The sequence below is a fragment of the Sycon ciliatum genome, chromosome 12 (genome assembly GCF_964019385.1).
Source record: "Sycon ciliatum chromosome 12, ocSycCili1.1, whole genome shotgun sequence".
NCBI lineage: Eukaryota > Metazoa > Porifera > Calcarea > Leucosolenida > Sycettidae > Sycon > Sycon ciliatum.
Window position 1 is genome coordinate 4,385,097 of NC_088654.1, and position 27,840 is coordinate 4,412,936.

At 46.8% G+C, this 27,840-nt stretch overlaps 2 protein-coding genes across 2 annotated transcripts; one reads left to right on the forward strand and one right to left on the reverse strand.

The window, feature by feature from the left end:
- Positions 1-6,318: 6,318 nt before the first annotated feature.
- Positions 6,319-7,988, reverse strand: LOC135828482 (transcription factor SPT20 homolog). Its single transcript, XM_065340930.1, has one exon. It carries the CDS (start codon positions 7,778-7,780, stop codon positions 6,668-6,670), a length of 1,113 nt encoding a protein of 370 aa, XP_065197002.1. The 5' UTR covers positions 7,781-7,988; the 3' UTR covers positions 6,319-6,667.
- A 17,268-nt stretch (positions 7,989-25,256) lies between these two features.
- LOC135827866 (involucrin-like) lies at positions 25,257-26,580 on the forward strand. The gene is made up of 2 exons (XM_065340300.1): positions 25,257-25,970; positions 26,512-26,580. The coding sequence occupies exons 1-2, from the start codon at positions 25,257-25,259 to the stop codon at positions 26,578-26,580; spliced, it is 783 nt and encodes a 260-aa protein (XP_065196372.1).
- Positions 26,581-27,840: the final 1,260 nt, after the last annotated feature.

The following is a 27,840-nucleotide window of genomic DNA, read 5'->3' on the forward strand; positions in this document are numbered from 1 at the left end:
ATCAGCGCAGCACAGAGGAAATGAGGCCGAACCTGATAGCAATGAAAATAGAAACTTCCAAACAGGCCCGAACGTAAAAAATTAAATAAAAGGGGGTTTGTCAACTGACAACCGCTCTATTTCGTTGCTATTCACTCTTTAGATAAAAAATCCTTTATTAATGATGTTGAGCTCGGATGGTGAGCCAATATAGTTATGATATAATAGTTATCATGTCAGTTTTGTGCCATTTTGTCGCACTCGCTGACTGTATAAGGACTGGTTACGTCGGTGGACAGTTTGTCATAACTCGTAACATTTTGTCCTTTTACTTTCTTCATTATCAATGATGTCGTGAAATTATTGACGTTTCGGGCAAGTCAGCCATCATCAGAACATTGTGCAAGGAGCGAACCTGGCCTTTTATAACGAGAGCAAGCGAGAGCGTCTGCAAAAAAACACACAATAGCCGTATGCAATTGAGTGTCTGAATTTGCATGTACAACCAACAAGGAGAAATGCGCTGAAAAAGTGGGTATGCAACAGCTCAGCAGATAAAGCGCAGGAAATGTGTGTACACACCATCAAGATGTTGCGATGGAAGCTATTCGGACATGTCCTCCGTCTGTCCGACAGCACACCAGCCGTCCAGGCAATGGTCAGCGACTACACCAGCAAGGACCTCAAGGGCTGGAAAGGACGGCCGATGACCAGCCTACCGGGTACACTATCTGCTGACTTGGAGGCAGCAGATGCCGGATAGCTGAGTAGTCCGGAGGACTTGCACAGAATCAGGAAGATTGCAGCGGATAGGGCCGAGTGGAGAGCTCTGTGTCAACGGGTGACAGAAAAGGAACTGTAAGGTACGGATGACACTGCAATATCTGACTTCTTCTCAACGTACATGTAACCTTGTGTGTTTGCCATTGTTTGGAAGGTGCCTTTGTTGACGATCCACCAAACCATCACTCAATGCTCTCTACTGCATTGTTCATCCACCACTGACTTTATACTTCTGCGGCTCCTTTGCCATTTTTCTTCTGATTTGTGCTGTTTTGGTTCTGATACACTGATCGTTTGATTTTTTCCCACAGCGTATCATTTGTTATCCTCCTGCCTTCGTTGTCCAGCAAAAGCGAAGAAGTGGACCTATCGGTCGACTTCAAAGCGAAAATGCACGTCATAGTAGTAAATCCGTGTACGAAGTTGTATACCACGATCATTGTGTGTACAACCCTGTACACAGCAATGGCAATGGCGATTCACCGTGAGTGGTGACTGGCTGCGATGATGCTTGGTGAAGTCGGCTGACTTCATCCAAGTCTGCTCGGAAAGCAAGAACACTTCTTCAAACCAGTGTCTTGACGACTACGACGTTCCACACAGCGTACGATAGAGTGCTTGTCTTCGATTTTGAACAACTGTAAGTTAAAGGTCTTCAGTGGTGGACCGGATACAGTACAGGAAGATTTGGTGTAAGCAACCTCTGTGTTTAGCGACCACCTGCTGTTAACGACAGTGTTCCCATACACGGACAGTTCTACACAGACACTGTGGGACCTGGCTCTAAATATCACCTGGCTTTAACGACCGTTTTTGCTTGAACCGTGGTGTGGTCGCTTAAACCAGGTTGTACTGTACAGGAATAATGAGAACTCTGTCACCTCCTTCAGCGGTATAATCACCTCGCCTAGCAGCTCGGGCTTGACCATTTTCTCATGAAAAGCGCTGAGTCGCACCACGTGACTTTCACTTGTCACCCACCGCTGAGGAATAGATCTGCACATACAGTAAAACCTGCCAAGGCGACCACTCGGTAAAGGCGACCACCTGTCCTAGAAGACCACTGCAACCAGGACCAAGGTGTGCTATTTCTAGTCAATTGGCCCTGGATAAGGCGACCACCTGGTAACAGAGACAACATTTTGAAGGTCCCTTGAGCGGTCGCGTTAGACAGGTTTCACTGTACATGCACATGTGATCATGTTTTTTTTTTTTTTTTTTTTTTTTTTGCTAAGGCCACAGCTTCCAATCATGACATGCAAAGCAGCGGTGCAGCATCGCAGGCATGAATCGTGGACGTGGTGACGGGGTCTGATGTGCTCCACCGACCAAGGGTCTCGGCTTCACTGCACAGCAAACGCGTCGAAAGAAAACGGGGGCTAATATTTATCGGGAGATGGGGGGGGGGGAAGAAGAAGAGAAGAAAGAGAAGAAAGAGAGAGAGAGAGAGAGAGATAGATAGAGAGAGAGAGAGAGAGAGAGAGAGAGAGAGAGAGAGAGAGAGAGAGAGAGAGAGAGAGAGAGAGAGAGAGAGAGAGAGAGAGAGAGAGAGAGAGAGAGAGAGAGAGAGAGAGAGAGAGAGAGAGAGAGAGAGAGAGAGAGAGAGAGAGAGAGAGAGAGAGAGAGAGAGAGAGAGAGAGAGAGAGAGAGAGAGAGAGAGAGAGAGAGAGAGAGAGAGAGAGAGAGAGCGAGAGAGAGCGAGAGAGAGAGAGAGAGAGAGAGAGAGAGAGAGAGAGACAGAGAGACAGAGACAGAGAGAGGGAGACAGAGAGAGAGAGAGAGCGAGAGAGAGCGAGCGAGAGAGCGAGCGAGAGAGCGAGGGCGAGAGAGAGAGAGAGAGAGAGAGAGAGAGAGAGAGAGAGAGAGAGAGATAGAGAGCTGGGAGATAGAAGATCACAGTGCTCTTGGTGATGGGGACTGCGAAGGATAGCAGGTTCTGGGATATGTGCATGAGAATCAGAATATTGGTAATGATGGCAGCAGGGTTATAAGGTAAGCAGCTGAACACTAATAAGAACAGGGAAAGCGTTGGCGAGCAGATTCAAAGTGCATCAGTAGCAGAGAGCCAGTCCTGAGCAAGAAGGTGACGGTACACCTTTTTCTTAAAGCTTTGCATGTGAGGCTGGGCGGGTGGGTGGTGGAACAGGTCTGGTGGCAGGGCATTCCATGTTGCAACAGTGCACGCAGGGAATCCTTGGAGACAGCTATTCCGGGTGTTGGCAGGCAGGCCAGTTGTCATCTGGTATGGATGGGAATCCTGCAGCTGGAGAGACTGACGGGTAGGTATTGTCTCGGGGGCACGGTGAGTGGCTGGTTTAGGCAGCATCTGCTTCAGAGGGCTGGATGCATCTAGATAGCAGAGCTTGTAGGTATAGGCAAGTGCAGCTACCAGGCGACGGAGTGCCAGGCTAGGGAGCCAAGTACCTGCTCCGATGATGTGGAGGGCCCTTCGCTGGATCTGGTCCAGCTTCTTAAGATGGGACGAGGGTGAGCCCATCCACACTAAGGGGCAATACTCGAGTGTGGGTCGCACAAAGCCGTTGTAGACGCGTTGGCGGCTCTCGGCGTCCAGAATGGGAGACGCTCGCTTCAGGAAGCCAATCCGCTGGTTAGCACGGGAAGCTAGGGAGCGGAGGTGGAAGGAGTAGCTCAGGGTGTCGTCAAAGGTGACTCCCAGGAGTTTCAGCCGACTCTCTTCACTGACCGGTGTGCCGTCAAATGTTGCTCGAGGGAGCTCCCAGGGCTGGCGATGGTGGCCTATAGACAAAGCCTGCGTCTTGGAGGGCTCAAATTTGATCCTCCACTTATGTCCCCAACGGGAAAACGCATCAATGCCCTGCTGGAGGAGCTCGGAGCCACAGTCAATGTCAGCTCTTAATGTGAGGCAGTGGAAGAGAGTGGTGTCGTCAGCGTAGGCGGCTAGCTCCATACCTGGTGGGAGGTGGTCCTCGCCATCATTGGTGTACAGGATGAACAGGGTGGGACCAAGGATACTGCCCTGCGGCACGCCAGCTTTGGTCGGGTACGGACTGGAAAGTTCACCTCCAACTGCAACCCTCAAGTGACGATCAGTCAGGTAATCCCTCAGCCAAGCGAGAAGTGGACCAGTTACACCATAGCATTGTGCCTTGTGCAAAACGCCTACATGAGAGACGCGGTCGAATGCGCCAGCCACATCAACTGCAATGACTCGAACTACACCACCTCTGGCTGCAACGCGACTCCATTGGTAGTTGAGTAGCGTGAGTATGTCCTGGGTGCCGAGTTGGCTGCGGAAGCCATACTGACTTTTCGATAAGATGTTGTGTGCCTTCAGGAACTGTCGGATTGAGTGGTTAATAATGGCCTCCATGACTTTCGACAGAATAGAGAGGAGGGAGATCGGGCGGTAGTTCTTAACATCAGACTTGGATTTTTTCTTGTGCACCGGCACAACCATTGCCGTCTTCCACATTGTAGGTTGCCGACCTTGGTGGAAGGCCTGCGAAAAGAGCCGCGACACTGGTGCAGCCAGCTCTTTGCTGCATTGCCGGAGTACACGCCCGGGGATGCCATCTGGACCCGTGGCTTTGGCGGGGTGGAGTTGCCTCAGCTTCCGCTCAACCGTGCTTTGCCGAAAGTGGACATTGCGGAGTTGGGCTTGAGATCGGGGGCGGACTGGAGGGAGGCTGTTGGCTTGCAAGTCGTTGTCACCAAGACTGCACTTTGCGGAGAAATACTGCCCGAATGCTTCGGCCTTTTCGCTGCAGGTGGTGTGCTCAGTTCCTTTCGACGCACGCAGAACAGGTATGTCTGCAGAGCGGTGTCCTTGCCCACCTGCTCGCTTGACGGTTGTCCACCATTGTCGGCTGGAAAGGGCACCTTCTCTTATCTTTCGGCTGATACTGGTAGTGTGCGCTTGCTTGGCTCTGTGCAGACAGTTTGTTGCTTCACCTGTTGCCATAGAGTAGGCCAGCCGCAGGTGTGCATTGTTGGGCGAAGATCGGTGACGTCGCCAGGCACGTTGCTTCCTGTCAACAGCTTCCTGGCACTCAGGTGACCACCAGGCTGGGTCTCCCTGGCGTAGCTTCAGGGTTTTGGATGGAATGAATATCTGCATGCCCTCTTTGATCTTCTGTGTGAGTTTCACACAAGAGACGTCAATGCTGTTGTCATCAGTCAACACCCAGTTTGTGGACCGAAAGAAATCCCGTAGCCGAGGCCAGTCAGCAAGCTGGTAGCGCCACACGGTTCGCTTACTGGGACGGTCACAGGAGGGGGCAACTTCAAAGTCAGTTACCACAACTGCGTGGTCAGATTTCCCTAGAGGTGGATGGAGAGTTGAGATGACGCTTCAAGGGATATCTGACATTATGAGGACGAGGATATTATTGCCACGTGTTGGCTCATGGACATGCTGATCGAGGCAATGGTGGCAACACAGATCTTCAGCAGCTTCACCAGCAGGGGAAGTTCTACTGCTGCCTAGCCATTCCCGGTTGTGAACATTTAGGTCACCTGCAACGATGATATTCTGGCAGCATTGCCTAGCTTCATCTATGCCAGAGCTGATGCTGTTTAGGGCAGAGATGTCTCCATCAGCGGATGAACCTGAGCGATACACAGCACATACTCCAATGGATGGGCCAGCTGCTGTCTTGAGGCGAACCCACATGATTTCGTTTCCACCAGTATCACTACATTCTAGTTCTGTGAAAGCCAGGTCGGCCCGAATCCAGATAGCAACACCGCCCCCCTGGGCCGTACGGTCCCTTCGAACTGGTGGGAAGTATCCAGGGAATGTGAGGTCAGCAGGCGTGGCCTTGTCCTCCGTGACTTTTGTCTCCGTGACGATGACAATGTCTGGGTGGTGGGCATTGAGAGAAGCTTGGAACTCCCCAAGTTTTGACAAGATACGGAAAGCATTTGTCAGCATGAGGCGGAGCATTCTAGGTGGTTGCCGTGCACGTGTTGGAGCCATCATTGTGAGGATTGGTTATCCTGCCGGGGTGGCTGCGCACCAGGCTGGGCAGGACGCTTCGCATCATGCGACAGCGAATCAGGTGACCGCTCGGCAGAAGAACGTTTGTGGCTGTGTGGCGTGGTTACAGGTGTGCCGGCAGCGGCAGCGGACAGGCCACGACTCGCGCTCAGGAAATCATTTATCGTGGCGGCAATCCCAAGTTGCTGTTGCTCTTGATCATGCTGCTGTGCTTCCAGCTGGTTGGTGCTACTGTCGCTACTGCTGCTGCGGCGACTGCTGGTGCTGCTGCGGTGACTACTGGTGCTACTGCTGCTGCAGCGACTGCTGGTGCTGCTGCGGTGACTACTGGTGCTACTGCGGCGACTGCTGGTGCTGCTGCTGGTGCTGTTGTTGTTCTTGTTGTGGCGGCTGCTCTTGCTGCTGCTGGTGCTCTTGCTGCTGCTGGTGTGCACATGCGGTCAGGCACATGCCGTCCAAATATGTCAGAACATAGGATGAGTGTGCCTAGGAAAAACACTGGTACGAGTGGAAAAGAAGAATGAAGAAATGTCCCCCCCCCCTTAACGAAAAACACACACGCCCACACATGCATAATGCAACCATGCACCCAAACGCAGCACCAGTACACATGTTTTGCATGACACATTGTCGTACATGTAGTTGTTCAGACGACCCTTACAGTTCGTCTCGGACTTGGCAGAGGATTCCGAGCGTGTTTCCGAAGGCAACACGTCACACAAGAAGTACACGGCTTTCGTGTCTGGACAACAAAGGAACAAAACAATTGAGACGAGGGGGGGGGGTAGAATGTGTAAAACGTTATTAAACATTGCTGGAAATTCATACTTGAGTACATGACATTATAAAGTTATGTGTGACGTGATTTTTGGGCCTGCATGTCAAAGAAAGTAGAACAAACGGACCAATTTTTTCAGTAAATTCTTATTCCGGTCCTTGTGTTTTACTCGACTCGCTCTTGGAGCTCTCCTCTTGCTCCTTCCGTAGGCGCATCACCTCCTGGTCCTGGAGGGCTTTCTCCCGCTGTTCGACCATCCCCTCCCGCAACTCAACCGTACTCTCTCGTCGTTCGACGATCCGCTCTCGCTGATGAACCTTCATCTGCCACTTTTCGACGGCAATCTCTCTCTGTTTGACGATCCGCTCCCGCTGTTGGACATTCCGCTGATGGACGCCTCGCTGTTGGACATCCTCCTGTAGGACATCCTGCTGTGGGACATGCCGTCTTTGCAGTTCGTTGAGCTCCTTCCTCTGTTGGAGCTGCTGCTCATACTGCTGGATCTGTCGATCTAACCCCATTGCCCGCGATAGCCCGATTGCCGCCTCTTGAAATTGGATGTCCCGCTCCACCTTTTGGCGTTGCCGCAGTTGAGGATCACATCCTTGCCGTCGGTCGGTTTGGACAACTCCCGGCTCCTGTGCAGGTTGGTATGGAAAACGTTGCGCTCGGGGCTGTCGATCCCCTGGGAGACGTCTTATGCGGACCCCCTCTCTGTCAACTGACTCTCGGTCAGCGGCGAGCCTCTCTTCGGGGTGCCGTGCTTGGTCGAGCTGCATTTGGGCAAACTGCTTGCATAGTGGTTCTCGTTCGCGGGTGTCCGGTTCTTGGGTTAGATCCTCTGGGGTGTCCCGGTCTAGGCCGAATGGCCTTGGGGAGAGTGAGTGGCTGTCCCATGGCGGGAGGTTCCTCTCTCGGCCACCCAGCTTGGGAGCGTGCCTCTCTTGGGTGTCACTCTTCACGTTGTGTTGCGTTTGTAAATCCGAGGGTGCCCGCTGTGGAGCTTGAGCGTCCCTCCACCGAGTATTCAGCTGTTGGGCGTCCGGCTGTTCGGCATCTGGCTGTTGGCTGGCCCGATTTTGAACGTGATGCTCTTTACCATGCTGTTCTTGGGAATCACAGCATGGCTGGTTTTCGGCTTTGAGTTCCACCTCTTGGCTGTTTGGCTTTTGATCATCCTGGTGTTGGTCGTCCGGCTGTTGGTCGTCCGGCTCGCCGAAATCCTGCTCTACGGCTTCCCGATCTCCGATGGACGACATCTCTACAAAGCAGAATCCTAACGAACAAAATGAAACTTCAGTGAGTGGGTTATGTTCAGTTTCTGCAAGAGTTTCATTCTAACTGAAGTGTTCACCAGTCGACAATGTTCTTCAAATGTGGCCCATTCAACTAATAGAGGGCATTCACTCATCTTAATGTGAGATGAATAGCAGCAAGAGAAGTGAAGGTGATCGTCCCTTCACTCACCAAACAGGCAGTTGACTGTTTTGGATTTGCACCTGGGGGAGAAGTGGGGAGGTGTATGGTCACATGATGCAGCTTGAGGTGTAGGCCATAGCGTTTGTGCTCTGCTGATCATATTGGTGTTATGCGTCGCAGTGATCATGTACCGCTTGTTAGACATTGTGATGTAGGTGTATTTGACACTTTTGACATCTCTAAACAAGTGGTCGAGGTTGCTGTGAAAATGTCGCCATCAAATCTACCAAGACTTGAAGTCCCAACACTAAATTAGAGGCCGTAATCAACTCCCTACCCCACAATATGGAAGTTTCCGGAGGTTGAAACTGTAGTTATCATCAACCCTCAGCGCGCCCAGCTCACACCGCTACGAAGTACGACCTGAGCTGTGCGAACTACTATGCAGCATGGGATTGTCCTCGAGCCAGTCGCGTATTTGGCAGCCCAGTGCACTATCTACCGTATAGCAGCGTTTAGAAGAGCTCAATACGGCAGGGTCAGCCTCAGGCTGGTCGCTTATGCGCAGGCCGCCGGGCGACCGGCAAGGCTGCATTTTGCTTTTGGATCACCTAAGTGGTACAGATGCTTCGACCCTTAGGGCATCAGTGAGGCTTTATTATAAATACTGGATATGGACATTGAATAACTGTACTCAGTGACTCCTTACATTTTACAAGCTACGTTTTATTATTACAATTATTGTAAAGCTTTCCTTTTGATCTTGTCTCTTATTGTTGTGACCTTTCCACAATATTGTGTCGCATTGTTTTATCAGGGAGGCTTCTGGGGCCCAGACAGCCCAGCACACCACCATATCAGGTGTGCGCAGGTGGAGCAGGAGGGCAATATGTATGCCGGAAACTCACCGTCATCCGGTTGACCTCATGTTTATGTGGCTTTTCCCAGCCGGCACTCATTATTTGATACCGCTTGCAGGATATCAGAACCTTTATTTTGATTCAAATAATCTACGTGGAGATAATAATTTTAATATAGCTATGAATAGGATGAAGGCCGCAGACATCACGCAACTACTTTACTTGTTTGACATGTATTTACTGTGTATTTTATAACAAAAATATTATTGAAAACCCATGATCGATTTCTTGTTCCTATCATCAGTGGGAAAATACGGAACTAAGGATACAACCAAAGAAACTGAAGTTAAGTACTGTAAATAGAAAGGTGTTAGAAATAACAACAAGATGCAAGTGCAATAAAACCACTAGAGGAAACGCAAAAAGGTAACAAGATAACGTAACCAAAGGCTTTATTATATTTTTTTGCCTTTTCGCTCTTTCCCTTCGTCCAGGTACGGCTTCACGTTAGGGCAGTAAATAGGAGTTAGATATGTTCGCGCGGAGCTGATGAGGGTGAATTTCGTAAGAAGTCAGCTCTGTACTTGCATTTGTTATCTCGTCCCGATTGTTTGAGTGTGTATGATGATTCCCACTTCTCTGTACTGTGTGGTGCCCGTTATGTCCAGCAGTTGAAGGTCCTTGAAACTGTTTGTATTCGTACGCATAAGCCCGATTTGTGTAAGCAAAAAGAACATGTTTTAGCACTTCGGTTATTTTCGTGAGTTTGCACCCCGTGTTCATGAGTTGTTTCTGCACTGTTCATGCCCATTTGTCACACTTACTCTTTATTTTAGTTCTCACTTTTTGTAATACTTACCACAAGTTACCCGTCATGTGTCACACTTCTTTGGATTTTTAACCTTTGTTTTCCCTTGATCTCTTTAGTTCCGTATTTCCACTGATGATCGGAACGTGAAAATCGATTTTGGAAACACACAAAACCAAACCTTGAACAAATTGTCATGTTGCGTGGTGATGTCTGCGGCATTCATACTTTTCATAGCTATTATTAAACTTTTATCTCCACGTAGATTATTTGTATATTTGGAATTACAATTGTTATTTTTTGCCATGGCGACTCCCGTGAGTACCCATAACTGGCAGGACAGGGTGGGGCCTTTTTCTTTTTCTCTTCTCTTTTTGTCTGTTTTTTAGAAGAAGTTTGGAGGCTTTCTGCAGTTTCATAGTAGATTCAATTGGGTGAACTCACCCATTCCACAAATTTCCGAACCATTCCATTATATATAACAGAGAGGTTCCAGGCTGTTCAAGAGCTCCATTCCATTATATACAACGTTTCGGCCAATGGCCTTCTTCAGGTAGTCATTTTCTCTTTTTGATTGTATTATTATAAGTAGGTGTAAATCTACACGAATGCACTACAAATTCTGTGGAATTACGTTCGGCACCAGAAAACAAAAGTTAAATAAAAGTATAGAAGAGAAAAGAACATATGGATGCGAGTTAAGAGTAGGTGTCAGGATGTCGAATGTCTCAGTACTCTGTCAGTTTTGGGCCTAGTTATTGCACTTTCTGACTGTATATAGTATCATGTTACAGTGATGGAGAGTTACTCTTAACTCGTATTCATATGTCCTTTTCTCTTCTACATATATTTATGGTTCAACATCCGAGTTTTAAATAAAAATAAATAAATAAAATTGTTTTCAGGTTGAGGTCTGTGCTACATAGCACTGTGGGCACGCAAGAGTACTAGTATCCGTTTCCCCAGGTGAACGCAAGGACGGGTTTGACTTCAGTGGAAAATTCACAATAGTATAAGAAAAATAATTGTCTACGTATGAATGCATTACTCGGCATGAACATAGAGGTCAGGCTGAACAGAACAATTCACTGACCATCTTGTTATCACGAGTTTCTACAGGTATCGAGTACTGTGACATGTTGTCTAGATTCCTTCGCGAAAAGGAGGACATTTTCATTTACAGGAAAACTCATTCTTTGTTTACTCTCTTCCTTACCTTTGTGTGCAGCCACACCATACATGCTCCCACTCCTAATACACCTCACCCGCATGCACCCCCGCACCCACATACACACACACACGCACACAGCAACAACAAACAGCCTCTGCGGGGGCAGCAGCAAAAGCACTACACTTGCAACGCAAGAAGAAAGAGAATGCCGCAGGCAGAGCGCATGCTTCTACTAACTCGCATTTGCGAGCAACAATTGTTACGTCATGCAAAAAGGAAAGACAAAATAAAACCATGCATGTCGATGACGATACGGGCAAGATCATTGATCAATACGGTCAAACCGCGATTCAAGAACGCAAAGTAACATTCCACACAACTTTAGTTGTAGAAAAAAGAAAAATTTCTCGTTTCTTTCCTACTTCAGCCAACGAGAAATGAGGCATTTCAGTGCAATACAATGTGCAATGTGAAGTGGTGGAGTGTTTCAAAATCTCAAAAGCCCTAGTGCTTTTCAGTATCAACGTGATGTGTTCCGTACAAGGGGTAATAGTGTGAGAGAGCGATCACACTCACCATCGTAGTGGCTTTCCAAAAATGAGTAGAAAAGAAAGACATTCGCAGTCAAACAATAGGTAAATTTCGTGAAACATGGGATCAATCAAAGGATGAAAGGAGAACAGGGTGCAAAGGCTGGAGAAGCAGCCTGGTCAGTGGTGAATATGAGTACCATGAAGGCAGACGAGCACCTGAAAACAATGACTCGCTACATTCCTCGCCATGATCTCTCGACCGGGCTAGAGTGAAAACACGGCTTTTCGATCTTCCGTTTCTTCATGTTATACCAAACATGCATGAAATATTCATGTGACAGGAAATGTAAAAAAGAGTCGGCGTGGAGAAAGCAATTTTATTAGTGCAATTAGGAGTATAATCGATGCAGACATGGCCAGACAACAACGAGTTCATGGAATTTTTAAGGATTTTTATGTTATTCAAAATCGATTTTCGTGTTCCGCTCATCAGTGAATAGTATCGGAACTGAGGGTACTGTGTACAAAAATAGAACATTAATAACAGCATAATTAATTAAAAGTGTGAACAACAAAGGAAGTGCTACAGCATTACATAATAGGTGTCAAACATAGTGCTATCGTATATAACTGAGTGCAGCCACAAAGCAAGAGGTGATACAGTGCAACATGACACAACATTTACATCTGATAACCAGCTACGAGAACAACTTTAGCGCGACTACGTGCTTCTTTTGTTTACAAAGAACAGGATTATGCACACGAATACATACAGCTTCCAGAACCTTCAACTGCTTAACAAAACTTGCACGGCACAAAACAGAAAGGTGAGAATCATCGTACACACTAAGACAATCTGGACGTGATAACAAGTGACAAAATACAGCTGACTTTTTGCTCACGTCGCTCTCTTCCGTCTCATCCCGCTCCTTTCCTTCGACCTCCTCCGCCATATCCTCGTCCTCCGTCTCATCTTCATCATCATCGTCCTCATCACCACCATCATCATCATCCGTCACTTCCTCATCATCCGTTTGATGCTCAGTCTCACTGCACTCCTCATCAGCCTCCAACATGGCTCCATCATCTCCACCAACATCACAAGTCGTTTGACCGCTGCTCCGCGTCACCGTTGCTGGGTTCTCTGCTACTGCACACCCATTTCCATTGACCATTTTGCGTGGGCCAAGTCCATTCCGTGCCTAAATTTCAAGTGAATAGTTTGCTGTGCTTCTTCTGGGTCTATGGGTGAAGATATTGGTTTCATTTTGGTTTCAGTTCCGATACTATTCACTGATGAGCGGAACACGAAAATCGATTTTGAATAACATAAAAATCCTTAAAAATTCCATGAACTCGCTGTTGTCTGGCCATGTCTGCATCGATTATACTCCTAATTGCACTGATAAAAATGTAAAAAAATCTGCCAATATTTCTACAGGCATTATATTTTATTATATTTATTCAACATATCCTGGCTCGTCGTAATTGGACTGCCAATATGTATGAGAAGTCGGGTGGGAGCCAACCACGGCATTATCCGACAAGTGATAGCCAGCATTGCTCATCAACCAGCATCACGACTCAAGTGATAGAAGGATATTTGGAATAATATACGTGCATTACCATCTTCATTTCTGAGAGAACGCACGACGGCTGCTCACACCGGGGAAATCCCGAAAACCGTCCAGTAAGAATGACCTAGCCGGAAAATTTGACAGTAGGTTTTCATTAGACCATAGATTCAGTCACTGTCGTGCAATGTTATCGCATGAGCTGATTGTTTATTAACTGGTGGTGTTAGTGGACAGTATAGCGTAACTTGTAGTTTATTGGTCTTTCTCTTTTGTATAAAAAATATTACCTGTGGGGAAAAGAGCCAACAACAAAACTACCGTACTGGGGAAGAATGGCAGCTATTTAGCGATCTCGAACAACTGTAAGTTATAGATCTTCAGTGGCAGACTGCCATATAGGGGTATTGCGAGCTCCGTCACTTCGTCCAGCCGTATAATCACCTCACCTAGCAGCTCGGGCTTGACCATTTTCTTGTGAAAAGCGCTGAGTTGCACCAGGTGACTTTCATTGTCACCCACCGCTGGGTTATGGATCAAATACTTACACATGTACAAGCTCATACCTGTAAAGCCTCTTCCATGGGAAAAGTGAACTGCAAATATCATCAAACTAACTCATGTATGAATTGAGTAAACTTCTTCGGAGTATAAAAATCAATTTTACTAGTTAATCAATTGGAGCACAAAAGAAAAGGGAAATCAATTATTACACTCGTGGATAGTTGCTTCACAACCCGTTTCCATTCGTTTTCTTCTTCTAATATTTTACACTACTTCCTCCGCGTCATCGAAATTGTCGCAGTTTGACTAGTGACTTGTCACTTGTTACTGACAACTCCATAAGCTAAGCCATTCAAAACTTATTACACAGTATGATAGTCTGAAGACTAGAGTAACGTTCCAGGACAGTTCGACTGAGAGTTTTCATGCTGAGATGAAGTCCTCGTCGTCGCTGATGTCAATGGACGCAAAAATATTGTTCCGAAATATTTCAAGGAAGGTTGAAAGTTGGTCGCGCCTCATCTCAAACGCTTTGACTTTCTCCACAGGACAAGAGCTGCTATGCTTGTCGTCTGCTAGCTCTGGATGATTTCTACTTCACCACCAACGAAGCCTAGTAAGAATACACGATCGTTGCGAGGTAGGTTGATTACCGTCGGCGGAATCACCTCGATCTTGAAATGAACTTTTTTTTAGCCGTGGCATGCCCATTTATTTTAGCTGTTTGGTCAAAGCTCATGCAGCTCAGGTAAGTGTACTATCGCGTCCAGCGCGCCCTGTTTTCAGCATCACTGGTATACCATGGTACGGCACCTGCGCGTGCATCACTAGCACTACGTGTAGAGTCTACACGGCTCTTGCAGGTACAATCATGTACGAGTCGTACTGAGTGTCTCAGCCAGAGCGACCATTTTTTCGCTGTTGCTGGCATTTAGTTTGCTGACCCCTCGATGTTTCTCCAAGCGCTGTCACTAGTTCCACGAAGCTGTGTCATTCTCACCCCAGCTAAGGTCAAACAGTGATGAGGCTTGAGTAAATGGCCATAAGCACGAGAAATGTGCAGGCTGCAACGCCTGACTGATCTCCGCGAGTTGAAATTACCATCGCAGCGACATCAGCGAAGAAATTGCGTCTAGTTCAAAAATTCCAGGTACCAATAACAGAAAATAGAACTTTACCGTCACCCTATACTGATGACTATCGCCTATATCCCATTCCCTGCCTCTGGTACGAGTGCTGGTGAGTAAATACCCCGTTTTATATCAAAAGTCAAACTGCGACAATTTCGATGACGCGGAGGAAGTACATTTTATTACTGGCTCATTATCGGAGTTAAAATCAATTGGAAGAAAAAAAAGGAAACAAATGAGAAAAACAATAGAGCCAAAAACAGTATTACCGTACTGGGGAAGAACGACAACTACATAATAATACAGTCATGTAGAAAAGAAAAAGGACATATGGAAACGAGTTAAGAGTAACTTTCCACCACTATAACTAGATACTACTTGTATGCAGTCAGAAAGTAACAGTGGTGGAGAGTTACTCTTAACTCGTTTTCATATGTCCTTTTTCTTTTCTACATTTATTATTGGCTCAATACCCAAGTTTCGAACATAATAATACAATTGTATTTACAAAGTCCTATTTCTACCCCTGTGTGATGCCCTGGATTCTCCCATACATATGATTGACGAACGAAACAGGCACAGTCACAATATGAACAGGAGCTGGCCCATCATAACATAACAATACTGTAAATCAAGATTCCTCTCCAATATGATAGCAACCAAATTCTTCATAAAAAGGGATGCTATAGGGGACAACATGTACGTTGTAGAAAACAATAATAGTGTAAAATACCCTCTCCCGACACTGGACACCCGAACACATGTAATTCTATGTAATCGCATGTTCCCGCAGTTAAATGGCGCCAGACCGTACGACGAGTTGGCCTTTGAAAACCAAAGGACATAGGTAGATGTATCCGTGCTAAAGAAGGAACACGCCCCCCCCCCGACACATATGCATGCACGAAGGCGTGCGCACATGAAAAAAAAAGCACCATTACCCATGTTCAGCATGAGGAATTGTCGTACAACGTACATGCAGTTGTGAAAGCATATCTAGTCGAGTGTTTAAGTCTGGGTCTTGTGCAGAATAGTACACCAGAATGGAATGACACACAACTACGTATAACGGTATATTACATAGCAAGTCAGACAACCATTACAGACTAACAACAGCCTCGTGGAGATCTGTTGTGCCATTGTTCCTCTTGGACCTGGCAGATAATTCTAAGCGAGGTTGATATAGCAAGACATGACAAAGGAAGTACATGGCATTCGAATCTAGACAACAAAAAATACGATGTGTGATGGATATGAGAAAAACGCTATGCAACAATGCTGGAAAGTCATACGTGAGTACGTGACATATTTCCGCGCTAGTATTTTTATGTCACTGACCATCATGTAGCAATGGTTGGCCGGCATAACATGCAGAATGTAATGATTGAGAATTAGAATCTAAGCATTGCCGTCTTTCTCTGTCCTGCATTTCAGCGTCCTGCACTCGGGCTCTACCACTATTAGTCCGACTTCCGGTGTCGCCATCTGATGTAGAATCAGTAGTGGCTGTGGTTGTGGCAGTTTTACAGCGCTACGTTCTTCCACGTATCACTGTTGGACCTTCCGCTCCCGCTTTTGGACCTCCGGCTATTGGACCTTCTGTTCCTGCTCTTGAACCTCCGGCTATTGGACCTTCTGTTCCCGCTTTTGGACCTCCCGTTCTCTTATTTTATGGATTCCCCAAGGGCTTTCGCCTATAGAGGTGGTTGCCAAACGTCCCATAATACTAACGCTGTAAAAGCCGTGAAGAGCAATAGTGGAGCAATGGAAGGCAAAGAGAAGTAATCAAATCCAGAGCTCTGCGTTGGAACCTCCAGCTCCCGCTCTTGCTGTTGGACATCCCCCTTCCGCCACGCATCATGCAGCTCCCTTTCTTTGACCTGCAGGTCCCTCTCGCGTTGTTGAATCTGCAGCACACGCTGTTGGACTTCCAGCTGTTGGTCTCGCAGTTTCACCTCGATTTCTAGATTCCAATAATGGGCCAACCTATTCCGCTGTTCGACTTTGTTCTCCCGCTCTTCGACTTCTATCTCAAGCTCTTGGATTTTCGTCTCAAACTTTTGATGTTCCAGCTCCCGGTCACTTTGTGGGAAAAGCTCCCATTCTCGTTGTTTGTCCTGCAGTTCCCGCTGCCGCTGTATTAGCTGCAGCTCACGATCCTCCAATCGGACTAAGAGATCCCGCCGTTGCGTTTCGTAACAGTCCGGTTCTGTAATGTCCCGCTCCTTGTTGTGATGCACTTTACATTGCTGGGAATCAAAGAGTGGACAGTTTTCGGCTTTTGAGAACAGCTCTTGGGCGTCCTGCTCTTGGCAGTTCGGCTCCTGGGCATCCCGCTCTTCCGCTTCCCAGTTTGTATTCCGCACTTCGACATTGCGGTCTTCGGCGTCCCGCTCTTTGGAATCCCGCTCTCCAATGGACGACATCTTTATACAATGAAATTCAACACTGCGTCGAGACAGGAGTTAGGACTGTAGACAATGTTCTTACAGTTTGACCTGCTCAACTAATAAAGGGCCTTGATTAAGCCTAATGTGAGATGGGTACCACCAAGAGAAGTACGCGTGACAATATCATTGTGGAGCAAATATGCGTTTGTCAGGTGGGGAGGGGTGCGACCATACTGAATGTGATGTAAGCAGTTTGAGGCGTAAGCCGCAGAGTATGTTCTCTGCTGAAGATCTTGTTGTTATGGTGCGTCTTGTTGATGGATTACTTGTTAGGCATTGTGTTGTGGCTGGTGTTGACAGTTTGGCCATCGCTGCTAAAGACCACGTCACAGTTGGTATCAAACGTTTGCCATGAAACCAAGTGTTATTTTTCAAGTACCAAGACTTGAAACCCGAGTGCGATTTTTAGGGTCATACTACCCCGATTTTCAACTCCCTATCAATTGCCAGCTTGCAATGCTTCGCGAAGACATTGTCCCGTCCACTTTTATTGGCGGTATAATTGTACATTTCACATTACGTATCTAATGAAATATGCAGGAATATTTGACTCATTAAAAGTATAGCAAAATATTTGGGAGTCAATACTAAGGGAGTGAAAAGATGAATTGAGGACCCTTACTACAGTCGAACCAAGAGACTGAGGCCAATTTTCCTCAAGTTACAGGTGTTCTCAATAGACCGATCCCCTTATTATACTGGGTTCGAGTACGGGGGCAACCTCTCTCGCGATCGAGCTAGTTTTTGAACGTGACAGCATCTTTGACAGTGTGTTTTCAGGTTTGTTTTGGAATGTCTTCTGATAAGCTCAAGACGTGGTTTACGATGGCTTCGATTGGTGCTGAACCTCCTGCTGGTAGTAGCAGAGTCTCCGAAAGAGACATAGACTGCGATGCAGCTGCAGGATGTTTGAAGGCGCAGGAGGGAACGATCTCGGGCCACAAACAGGAATTACTCCAGAGGTGAGTTTTTTTTGTTTTTCGAATCGCGAATCGTGTTGTGAGATTTATTGTTGTGCCTAGGCTACACCGTATTCCTTTTTCCTTTTGATCGATGCTGAAGACTTTAGTAACCTTTTCTGGTCTGCCTTTTCCTCTCCAGAGCCATCTTCTATGAAGGTAACCGTGGTGCTGCCAAGTCACTATCGCGATCAGCAGCCCTGAAGTGGAAAATCGATTTTCCAACGGTCTGGTTGGGCATCAGCCAATAAAGTACTTCGGATTTGCCTGTCGTGACAACAGCAGCCATTCTCGGACACCTTACAAAGACAGGAAAAGCCACTGGTGGAAGCGACTGCTATGAGGTGACGATAGCAGTGGTGATTTGTCAAGTCGAACGGCTACCCAACCCAGAGGGACCATTCAAAAAAATGGTGAACAGTGTGTGGTATTTGTTGAGCGTGAAGAGCTAGAGGAGCACGTTGTTGCACTGAAGTTGTATTCGTAGGTTTACACTTCGTTCAGTGCCTTCTTACCTTTGGTTACGTAATCTTGTTACCTTTTTGCGTTTCCTCTAGTGGTTTTATTTCACTTGTATCTTGATGCTGTTTCTAAGACCTCTCAATTTAGAGTACTTAACTTCAGTTTCTTTGGTTGTATCCTTTAGTTCCGTATTTTTGCCACTGATGATAGGAACAAGAAAATCGATTCTGGTTTTTCATTATTATTTCTGTATAAAATACACAGTAATACATGTCAAACAAGTAACGTAGTTGCGTGATGTCTGCGGCCTTCATCCTATTCATAGCTACATGTATATTAAAAATATTCCCGTAGCTATGCAGAAGCCGTTACTTCAGTAACGTCTGGCGCTAGCCAGGGTCCACACAGCTTTAATTTGGTGTTTGTTTGTTTGTGTCACGGCTGGAGCTATCCCGTATCTGTCCCATATCTGTCCCGTATCTGTGACTACAAAGGCTCTACAGGATTGTACATAACAGCTGTCCACAATATTTGCGGGCTCCTGTATCTGTCCCGTACCGTACCAATATTCGTTGTATTATGTATACGACTCCCTGATGTAGAGGGAGATTTGGAAAGAAATAGGGAGACGAAGAGGAAATTAAATTAGAATAGACGCCGATTAGGTGATAGGATGCGTCAGCATAAACATACTTTGGAAGAGAGATCCCGTCGTCTCCAAAATAAGCGTGAACGAGCGATTCAGTAGGGAGGTTCTGCTCTACGTTTTGGGAACGCGACGAAAAGAATCACGCGAACTTTCTTCGCGTTCCCGTAACGTAAAGAAATGCTGTTCTGCTCTACGTTTCACCTAGAGAAGTCACGTGGCATGTGTACTTGGAATTTCCCCTTCCATATTTGGCAGTTTTCTGCATGCAGTTGATCGATACCCAGCAAATCCGTACGCATTTTCTCTGCGTGTGCCGCAACGTAGAGAACCCCATCTCCGCGTAGAAATCTGGAGCCAAAACACGCGAAGCCGTAGACTCTAACCCAGACACCTGCTCTCTACGTGATTTCTCTACGTTTCACGTATAGCAGAACCTCCCTACTGCCGGTCACAGGAAACGTCGGAAGAGAGATCCCGTCGACTCCAGAACGCCCGTGATCGGTAGAGTCCGGCGGTACCAGGCAACGTCAGGACAGACATCCCTTTGAGTCCAGAACGCCCGTGATCGGCAGAGTCTAAGCCGATCCCAGGAAACGTCAGGACAGACATCTCGTCGAGTCCAGAACGTCCGTGATCGGCAGAGTCAGCGCCGGTCCCAGTAAACGTCAGGACAGACATCCCGTCGACGCGCAGAAAAACTAAATCTGCAGCCTCTTTTGCCGTCGAACAGGATACGTTTTATATAGGAGACTGTAAATTTATGTAATGTCCAAATTTCGACGTGAGCAGCAGGTCACTCGCGTTGATTTTTCGACGTGCGAGCCAAATAACGCGAGCTGAACTTTCGCGTCGCAGACATCCCGTCGACGCGCAGAAAAACTAAATCTGCAGCCTCTTTTGCCGTCGGACAGGATACGTATTTTAGGAGACTGTAAAGTTATGTGATGTGCTCCACAGGCAACCATGCATTCGGCGTCGTCACTGGCTCAACAGGTCAATGCACATGTATTACTACAAAAAGGCCAGAAAATCCGATCACTGTATTAAAATCAACTAATGTTCGCTGGCGATTTAATTTCGCTGATTTCGCCGCTTGGTACCAACCGGCCAAAGTAAATCGCAGGCCAGCGTTTGTCATATAGGCAAATGATGCATGATTGAGCAATGGATGCATGTGAGAGCAAAAATACCGATCGATTTCAAATTTGACGTGAAACTGCCCGTCACGTCGGAAATAACGTGCATCTTAACCTCTCTAATAGAGAGGTTTCTATTTCTCATCGGCCAAAATTTGTTGATTTCCAATATAAGGAGATAAAAAGAAAAGAAGGAGCAAAACTAAAGTAGATGATTATTAGAGAAATAACAATCCGCAATAAATTCTGCAAATACTTTTGCCTAACTCATAAGCAAACCGATTGAAACGTTTTTGCAATACAGTGATGTGGCCAATCAACGAAAAAAACATTCCCATCAGTTCTTATAACATGTACGATGAGCTAGGCAAAAAAGCATAAAAGCATAGCGCAGGGCCCTGAGCTTCCAAGCTCTCTCGTTATCTCCACGTAGAATATCTATTATCATGATCATATGCCAGTCTGGTAATGCGTTGTACTGGTGGACAGTATTGAAATCATCACTGCATTCGATGCAAATAATGGTATACCTTTGGTTTAAGCATTGAAAGAAAGAGTAAGAGAACTTGGTTGATTTGGTTGCATCAACGACTGGCTGCCGGGTGTTGTGAACAGCAATGTTACCATGGGAGAGAATAAGAGCGCAAAGGATCTGTTGGGTCTTGTCGTGCCAGTGCGAGAACCCTAAGTGCATGGTAAAATAGAACAGTTTCATCCACAATGCAGAATGTCTTGCCGTACATGGCATGGGTGACTGAACATCTGGCCAGCTCGCTCAGATGAGGATCATGCCCAAACGGCGGAACAAGAAACCTTTCCAGCTCGGCTAGTTATATACCGTGAAACGGGTGATTGACTTGTGCCAAATATGCATGCGAGCTTCTGTTCCATTCGGCCCAGGCATAGACACATCAATGCCAATAGCAGCTGATCCTCCATTATATGCTCAATGGCAATTTACGGCCACCTTCAACTGTATCTGCCGTCCCTCAGCTTCTGTCTTCGCAGATCTGGAGCGGCGCAGTACATTTTCTGGGCTAGGCTCAAGGAAGTCCCACAGAGCGGTCCAAACACCTGAAGGCAAACCAGTCAGAAACTGGAGTGGCTCAGAGTCTTCCTTTATGTTATCGTACGTAAACAACTATTTTTCGGCTTTCTTCACCCCAGTCCTCACATCTTCCAACTGCTCCTCGAGACTCTGTACACGAGCTCTACTTGCTGCCAGCTCCTGATGTAGATGTTGCACTTCCATTACAGGACCCAACTGCACTAAGCCAGGTTCCTTTCCAACTCAAAGTCCCGTTGCACGTTGCCTCTCAGCAAAATACTGATTTGCTAGCATGGGGAGCTCGTGATGAAGATGCTGCACTTCCATTATAGGACAGAAGTGCACTAGGCTCAGCAAATAATGTTTTGCGAGCCTGGGGAGTAGGGGGTCCAGACTCCACTCTCTTGCGAAAAGCAAACCTCGTAGGACAGCTGTTTGGTTTCCTGGACTCATCCTGCCCTAGTAGAGCTGGGCAAAACGATTTCCATTTCGGGATCGAAATGGTCGCTGGAACTCGAATATTCAGAGTGACCCTAAAACTACGTCCTTCATCACGGGGAATAGCCTGGATCCGCTTGCTACAGGCCGCTGTGGCTCCACACAAGTAAAAGAGTGAAATGCCTTGTTTGTGAGGAACGCAACAATGATCCTGAGAAGGCATCCTGAAGTCGTAAAAAGGAAGCCGTCTGAACAAAAACAAACAGCTCAAATCAAAAGTCCTTGTGACATTTGTTGTAGACAGGCTTGCACTGCATGTAGATTTCGCGTGCTCTGCACTTCGCATGCGAGAAGTCACGCACAGCCGAGGTACCTCGAGTTAGGTCGCGTGTGTGAAGTCGGGACCCACGCGACTGCGGAGTTGCCCCCTTGCTCGAACCCAGACATTAATAAGGGGATCGGTCTATTCTCAATTGGGTTATCACCATACAATGTGTACTGCAATGGATCATCATTTACTGTAATAATGATAATAATTTTATTAGGATGCGATCAGACCTGAAAACTGACAAGAATGTTTGTGCAGCTCTTTCTTGAATACATGGACAGAAGATTCTCTCTGACAGCATCTTTCTTTTTTTTCCCTTTTAGCTTGCCGTGGTTGGCTATCACCTGACCTCTCATGTTTATTGGCAGTCTTCGGACGGGCCAGGAGATGTTGAATAAATAAATAAATAAATTCCGAAGTCAATGTTGGTGGGAGAAAATTCCATAGAAGGGAGGTTTTGAATAAAAAAGTGATTTGGATGTTGTCAAGGCTTTGGGGAGAATAGTTTTATTGGGGCGTCTCTCACTACGGGAATATTAAAACTGAACTGAGCCATGGTACTCCGGTATTTGAAAATAAACTTGTGCAATGTAACCGGCAGAGCGCACAGGTCAGTACCACACAGGCGCACAGGTCAGTATCTCTGTAGCCAGCGATGCTCTAACCACTGAGCTATGGTGTAGTCGTTATCCCAGCAGAGGCTGTTCAACATTTTCTTCAGACTTCGTAACTCACACTTCCTGTGAATCCACACAGGCGGGTGGGCCGCAGCCCTCACTGTAACCCACACACTTCACGTACAAACTAGCACGCGGGGAGCCCCAAGTCATAAAAATAGTAACTGGTTTGAGGGAAAGAGACAAACGGGAATAGTCTGAAGAAAAAATTCACTGTCACCACCAGGACTCGAACCAAAGACCTTCGCTTATTATTATTAGTTAATATCATTATTTGTAAGAAAGGGGTTGCTCCCCACACCGGAGCTCGCGCTATTCGCCGACAAGTAAAGTCGGCGGAATAGCGCGAGCTCCGGTGTGGGGAGCAACCCCTTTCTTACAAATCATCGCCGAAGTCGCAACCACTACATCGTAATATCATTATTATTATTATTATTTAAACAATCGACGAGGAGACAATAGTCGTAAAATGGCAATAAATAAGATAAATTGTGCACTCATAACAACAGCAAAAATGAAGACTTTTTTCATTTTTGCTAGTGTTATGAGTGCACAATTTATCTTATTTATTGCCATTTTACGATTATTATTATTATTATGTGAATTTTCGCGTTGAAGTCGACCGATAGGTCCACTTCCTCGCTTATCCTGGACAACGAAGGCAGGAGGATAACAAATGATACGCTGTGGGAAAAAATCAAACAATCACTGTATCAGAACCAAAACAGCACAAATCAGAAGAAAAGGCGCAAAGGAGCCGCAGAAGTATAAAGTCAGTGGTGGGTGAACAAAGCAGTAGAAAGCGTTGAGTGATGGTGTGGTGGATCAGCAACAAAGGCACCATCCAAACATACAACGTTACATGTACGTTGAGAAGAAGTAAGATATTGCAGTGTCATCCGTCCCTTACAGATCCTTTTCTGTCAACCGTCGACACAGAACTCGCCACGCGGCCTTATCCGCTCCAATCTTCATGATTCTGCGCAAGTCCTCCAGACTACTCAGCTTTCCGGCATCTGCTGCCTCCAAGTCAGCAGATAGTGTACCCGGCAGGCTGGTCCTCAGCTGTCCTTACCAGCCCTTGAGGTCCTTGCTGGTGTAGTAGCTGAGCATTGCCTGGACGGCTGGTGTGCTGTCGGACAGACGGAGGACATGTCCGAATAGCTTCCATCGCAACATCTTGATGGTGTGACTGATCGGCTGGCTTTCACATCGGGCGTATAGTGCGTTGTTCGATATCGTCTGAGGCCACCTGATGCCTATTAGCGACCTCAGTTGACGCCGATGGAAGGAGTCCAGTCGCTCCTGAGCTGTCATTGTAAGCGCCTACGTACCAGAGTTGTACATCAGTACAGGGATGATGAAGGCTTGGTATAGCCGTAGGCGAAGCTTTTCGCTGACCTGCTGGCCTCGTTTCCAGAGATTTCACAGGCCCCGAAAGGCAGCTGTCGCCAGTTGCTTCCTCCTCAGCACATCCTCGTCATCACCAATCAGGCTTGCAAGTTTTTGTGTTAATCTCCATTCTTCTTTGTTGTGATCATTGAGTCTAGTGATTGCTGTGTACTCCGTTTTGTCATGATTCATGTTGAGCGACCATTGCACCAGGGTAGAACTCGTCGTAGCTTCTAACTGAGAGAGCCACGGCCGACTGGTGCTCACACAATCTGTGTCGTCAGCATAGATTAGCTCAAGCGGCAGGTGAAGATCAGCATGGGGTCTGTGAGCTGCTTCCATTCTCAGTTGCCGTAACGCTGCTTCCAGATATACCGTAAACAGGACCGGTGACAAGGAGTCACCCTGCGGTGTGCCAATAGTTGTCGGAAATGTTGGTGATGACGTTTTACCTAGGCGGACATGGAGCATTGTTCCCGAGAGTAGGTATTGTATCAGACGCAGCCCATCCTCGTTCACGACTTCCTTTAGTACACTCATCAGTTGGTCACGTCTGATAGTGTCAAATGCCTTTGATAGGTCAATCACGAGGATGTGAATGTCCCAGTGAAAGCGTTGGGCTTTGGCAAGAGAAGTGGAGATGACAATGTCTTTGCGATGCATTGCGAAGCATTGCGAACAGGCAATTGTGTGATAGGGAGTTGTATATGGGGGGAGTGTGACCCTAAAAATAGCACTGGGGTTTCAAGTCTAGATAGTTGACAAATTACACTTGGTTTCAAGGCAACGTTTTCGTACCAACTGCGGCTTGGTGGTTAGCAATGGCCAAATTGTCAACACCGGCCACACCACGATACCTAACAAGTAATCCATCATCAAGACGCACCACAACAACAAGATCTTCAGCAGCGACCATACTCTGTGGTCTACACCGCAAGCTGCTTAAATCACATTCAGTATGGCCATTAAATAACCTCCTCCCCCCCCCTCCAAGGTGCAACTCCTCGCTTAAAAATTGCCTGTTTGCTCCGCGATGACACTGTCACCCGTGCTTCGCATGGTGGCATCCGTCTCACAGTAGGCTGAATCAAGGCCCTTTATTAGTTGACGCAGTCAGACTGTCAGAACATTGTCTACCTGTGATTGAAGCATTCCCAACTCCTGTTTCGACGGACAGATAGATTTCAGTGTATAAAGATGTCGTGCATTGGAGAGCGGGATTCCAAAGAGCGGGATGCCGAAGACCGCGATGTCCAAGAGCGAGATGCCAAAGAGTGGGATGCGGAAGAGCGGAATGCCAAGGAGCCGAACTGCCAAGGGCAAGAGGACCAAGAGCTGGTCTCAAAAGCTAAAACCCGTCCCATCTGTGAGTCACAGCATTGCAAAGTGCATCACATCAAGGAGCGGGACACTGTAGAACGGGACTGTTACCAAACGCTAAAGCGGGACCTCTTAGTCCGTTTGTTGGATCGTGAGCTGCATATACTGCATCAGGAGCGGGAACTAGAAGCCCAACTGCGGGATTGGGAGCTGCAGGTCCACCAGCATGACCAGGAGGTGGACATGTTTAATCGGGAAGTTGACGCCAATGTGCGGTGGTATGGAGCCCTAGAGAGGGAGGAGTATGTCGAAGAGAGGGAGAAGGATACCCTGAAGTGGGAGCGGGAGCTGGAGAAGGAAATGCGAATGCTAAGGCTGGCAGACCAGCAGCTGGAGCTGCAGTTCCAACAACGCGTGCGAGAGCTGGCAAACGAAGAGTATGAGGTTGATATGGGTTTAGAAGGGTGGCTGCAGTGGCAGGAACTCCAGCAAGAGCGGTGGCTGCAGGTTCCAGCGCGGAGCTCTGGATTAGATTGCTTTTTCTCACCATCCAACGCTCCACTATTGCTCATCCTGCCTTTTGCTGCTTTAGTATTATGGCAAGTTTGGCAACCACCTCTATAGGGGGAAAGCCCTTGGGGAATCCCTAAACGAGAAAATTACAAAATAGAACAGCGAGATCGGGAGGTTCAACAGCGGGAGCAGAATGTCCAATAGCCAGAGGTCCAAAAGCGGGAGCCAAAGGCCCAACAGTGATACGTGGAAGAACGTGGCGCTGTAAACTTCCACAACCACAGCCACTACTGATTCTACTTCAGATGGCCAACAGCGGGACTAAGAGTGGTACGGTAGAGTGCAGGACGCTGAAATACACGACGCAGAAAGACGGCAATGCTTAGATTCGAATTCTCAATCACAAACATTGTACATGTTCTGTGCACCAGCCATTGCTACATGATGGTCAGTGACATAAAATATACTAGCGCGGGAATATATCACGTACTCACGTATGAATTTCCTGCATTGTTGCATAGCTTTTTTCTCATATCCATCACACATCTCGATTGTATGTTGTCTAGAAACAGACGCTGTGTACTACCTGTGTGATGTCTTGCTATATAAACCTCGTTAGGAGTTCTCTGCCAGGTCCAAGAGGAACAGTGGCGCAACAGATCTTCTCGAGGCTGTTGGTAATCTGTAAGAGTCGTCTGACTTTCTATGCAATAATTATAAGTTACTTGAAGCAATTGTGTGTCATTCCATTCTGATGTACTATTCTGCACAAGACCCAGACTTAAACACTCGACACGATATGCGTTCACAGCTACAAGTACATTGTACGACAATTCCTCATGCTGAACATGAGTAATGGGTGCATTTGTGCTCATGTGCGCACGCCTTCGAGCACGCATGTGTGTGGGGGGGAGGAGAGAGATTTTTTTGTTCCTTCTTTAGCATGGATAGATGCACCTGTGTCCTGTGGTTTTCAAAGGCCAACTCATCATATTTATGTTCTGGCACCACTTGACTGCGGGAACATGCGATTACATGCAATTACATGTGCGGGGTAACCAATGTCGAGAGAGGATCTTGTACACCATTTTAAAATGTTTTCTACATGTTATGCCCTACAGCATCGCTTTTTATGAAGAATTTGGTTGCTATCATATTGGAGAAGAATCTTGATTTACAGTATTCTGTTCTTATGGGCCAGGTACTGTTTATTTTGTGATTGTGTCTGCTTGGTCCGTCAATCATATGTATCAGAGATTCCCGGGCATCATACAGGCGTAGAAATAGGCCTTTGTAGATACTTTGCATATGTAGTTAAGACTGTTGAGCCCACACGCTCTCTTCCGTTAACACTGCAATAGTTTAACTCATTTCACAATAATTATTCCAACGTTTCGGTGAATTGCCTTCGTCAGGTTCACAATGATGTGCAAGCTCCCAAACCAGACATAATAACGGCCAACTTCCCTGTCAACGGAACAGAGTGTGTGGGCTCCACAATCTTTTAACTGTTTATGAAATTGCAGAAGGCCTCCCCATTTTTACTTAATTGTATAATTTGTATATGTAGTTGCCGTTCTAACCCAGTACGGTAATGCTGTTGTTGGCTCTTTTACCTTCCTCTTATGTTTTTTCTCTGTTGTTTCCTTTTTATTAATTTGTCTTCCAATAGAGATTAACTCGAATAATGAGCCAGTAACGAGAGAGCTTGGAAGCTTAGGGCCCTACGCTATGCTTTTTTGCCTAGCTCATAATACTATCGGCCTACATGCACTGTCCCTTCTAACAATTCGCACTACATTACATAACATAAAAATACTTGCCGCTCGCCTTGTGCAACGCTCACTGCTCTTGGAGCATTTCGAGCACTATTGGCGGGGTTTGCAGCTCTTTATAAAAATGCTTTGCTTTACGGAAACGTATATCATTGCGAAGAGCTGCGCTTCGG

What these genes read in the sequence shown, in the direction of transcription:
- LOC135828482 (XM_065340930.1), bottom strand. Translation starts at nt 7,780, where the DNA reads ATGTCGTCCATCGGAGATCGGGAAGCCGTAGAGCAGGATTTCGGCGAG.
- LOC135827866 (XM_065340300.1), top strand. Translation starts at nt 25,257, where the DNA reads ATGTCGTGCATTGGAGAGCGGGATTCCAAAGAGCGGGATGCCGAAGAC. An exon ending in TCCTGCCTTTTGCTGCTTTA is followed by an intron (nt 25,971 to 26,511) that starts GTATTATGGCAA and finishes AAACCTCGTTAG; the next exon opens with GAGTTCTCTGCCAGGTCCAA.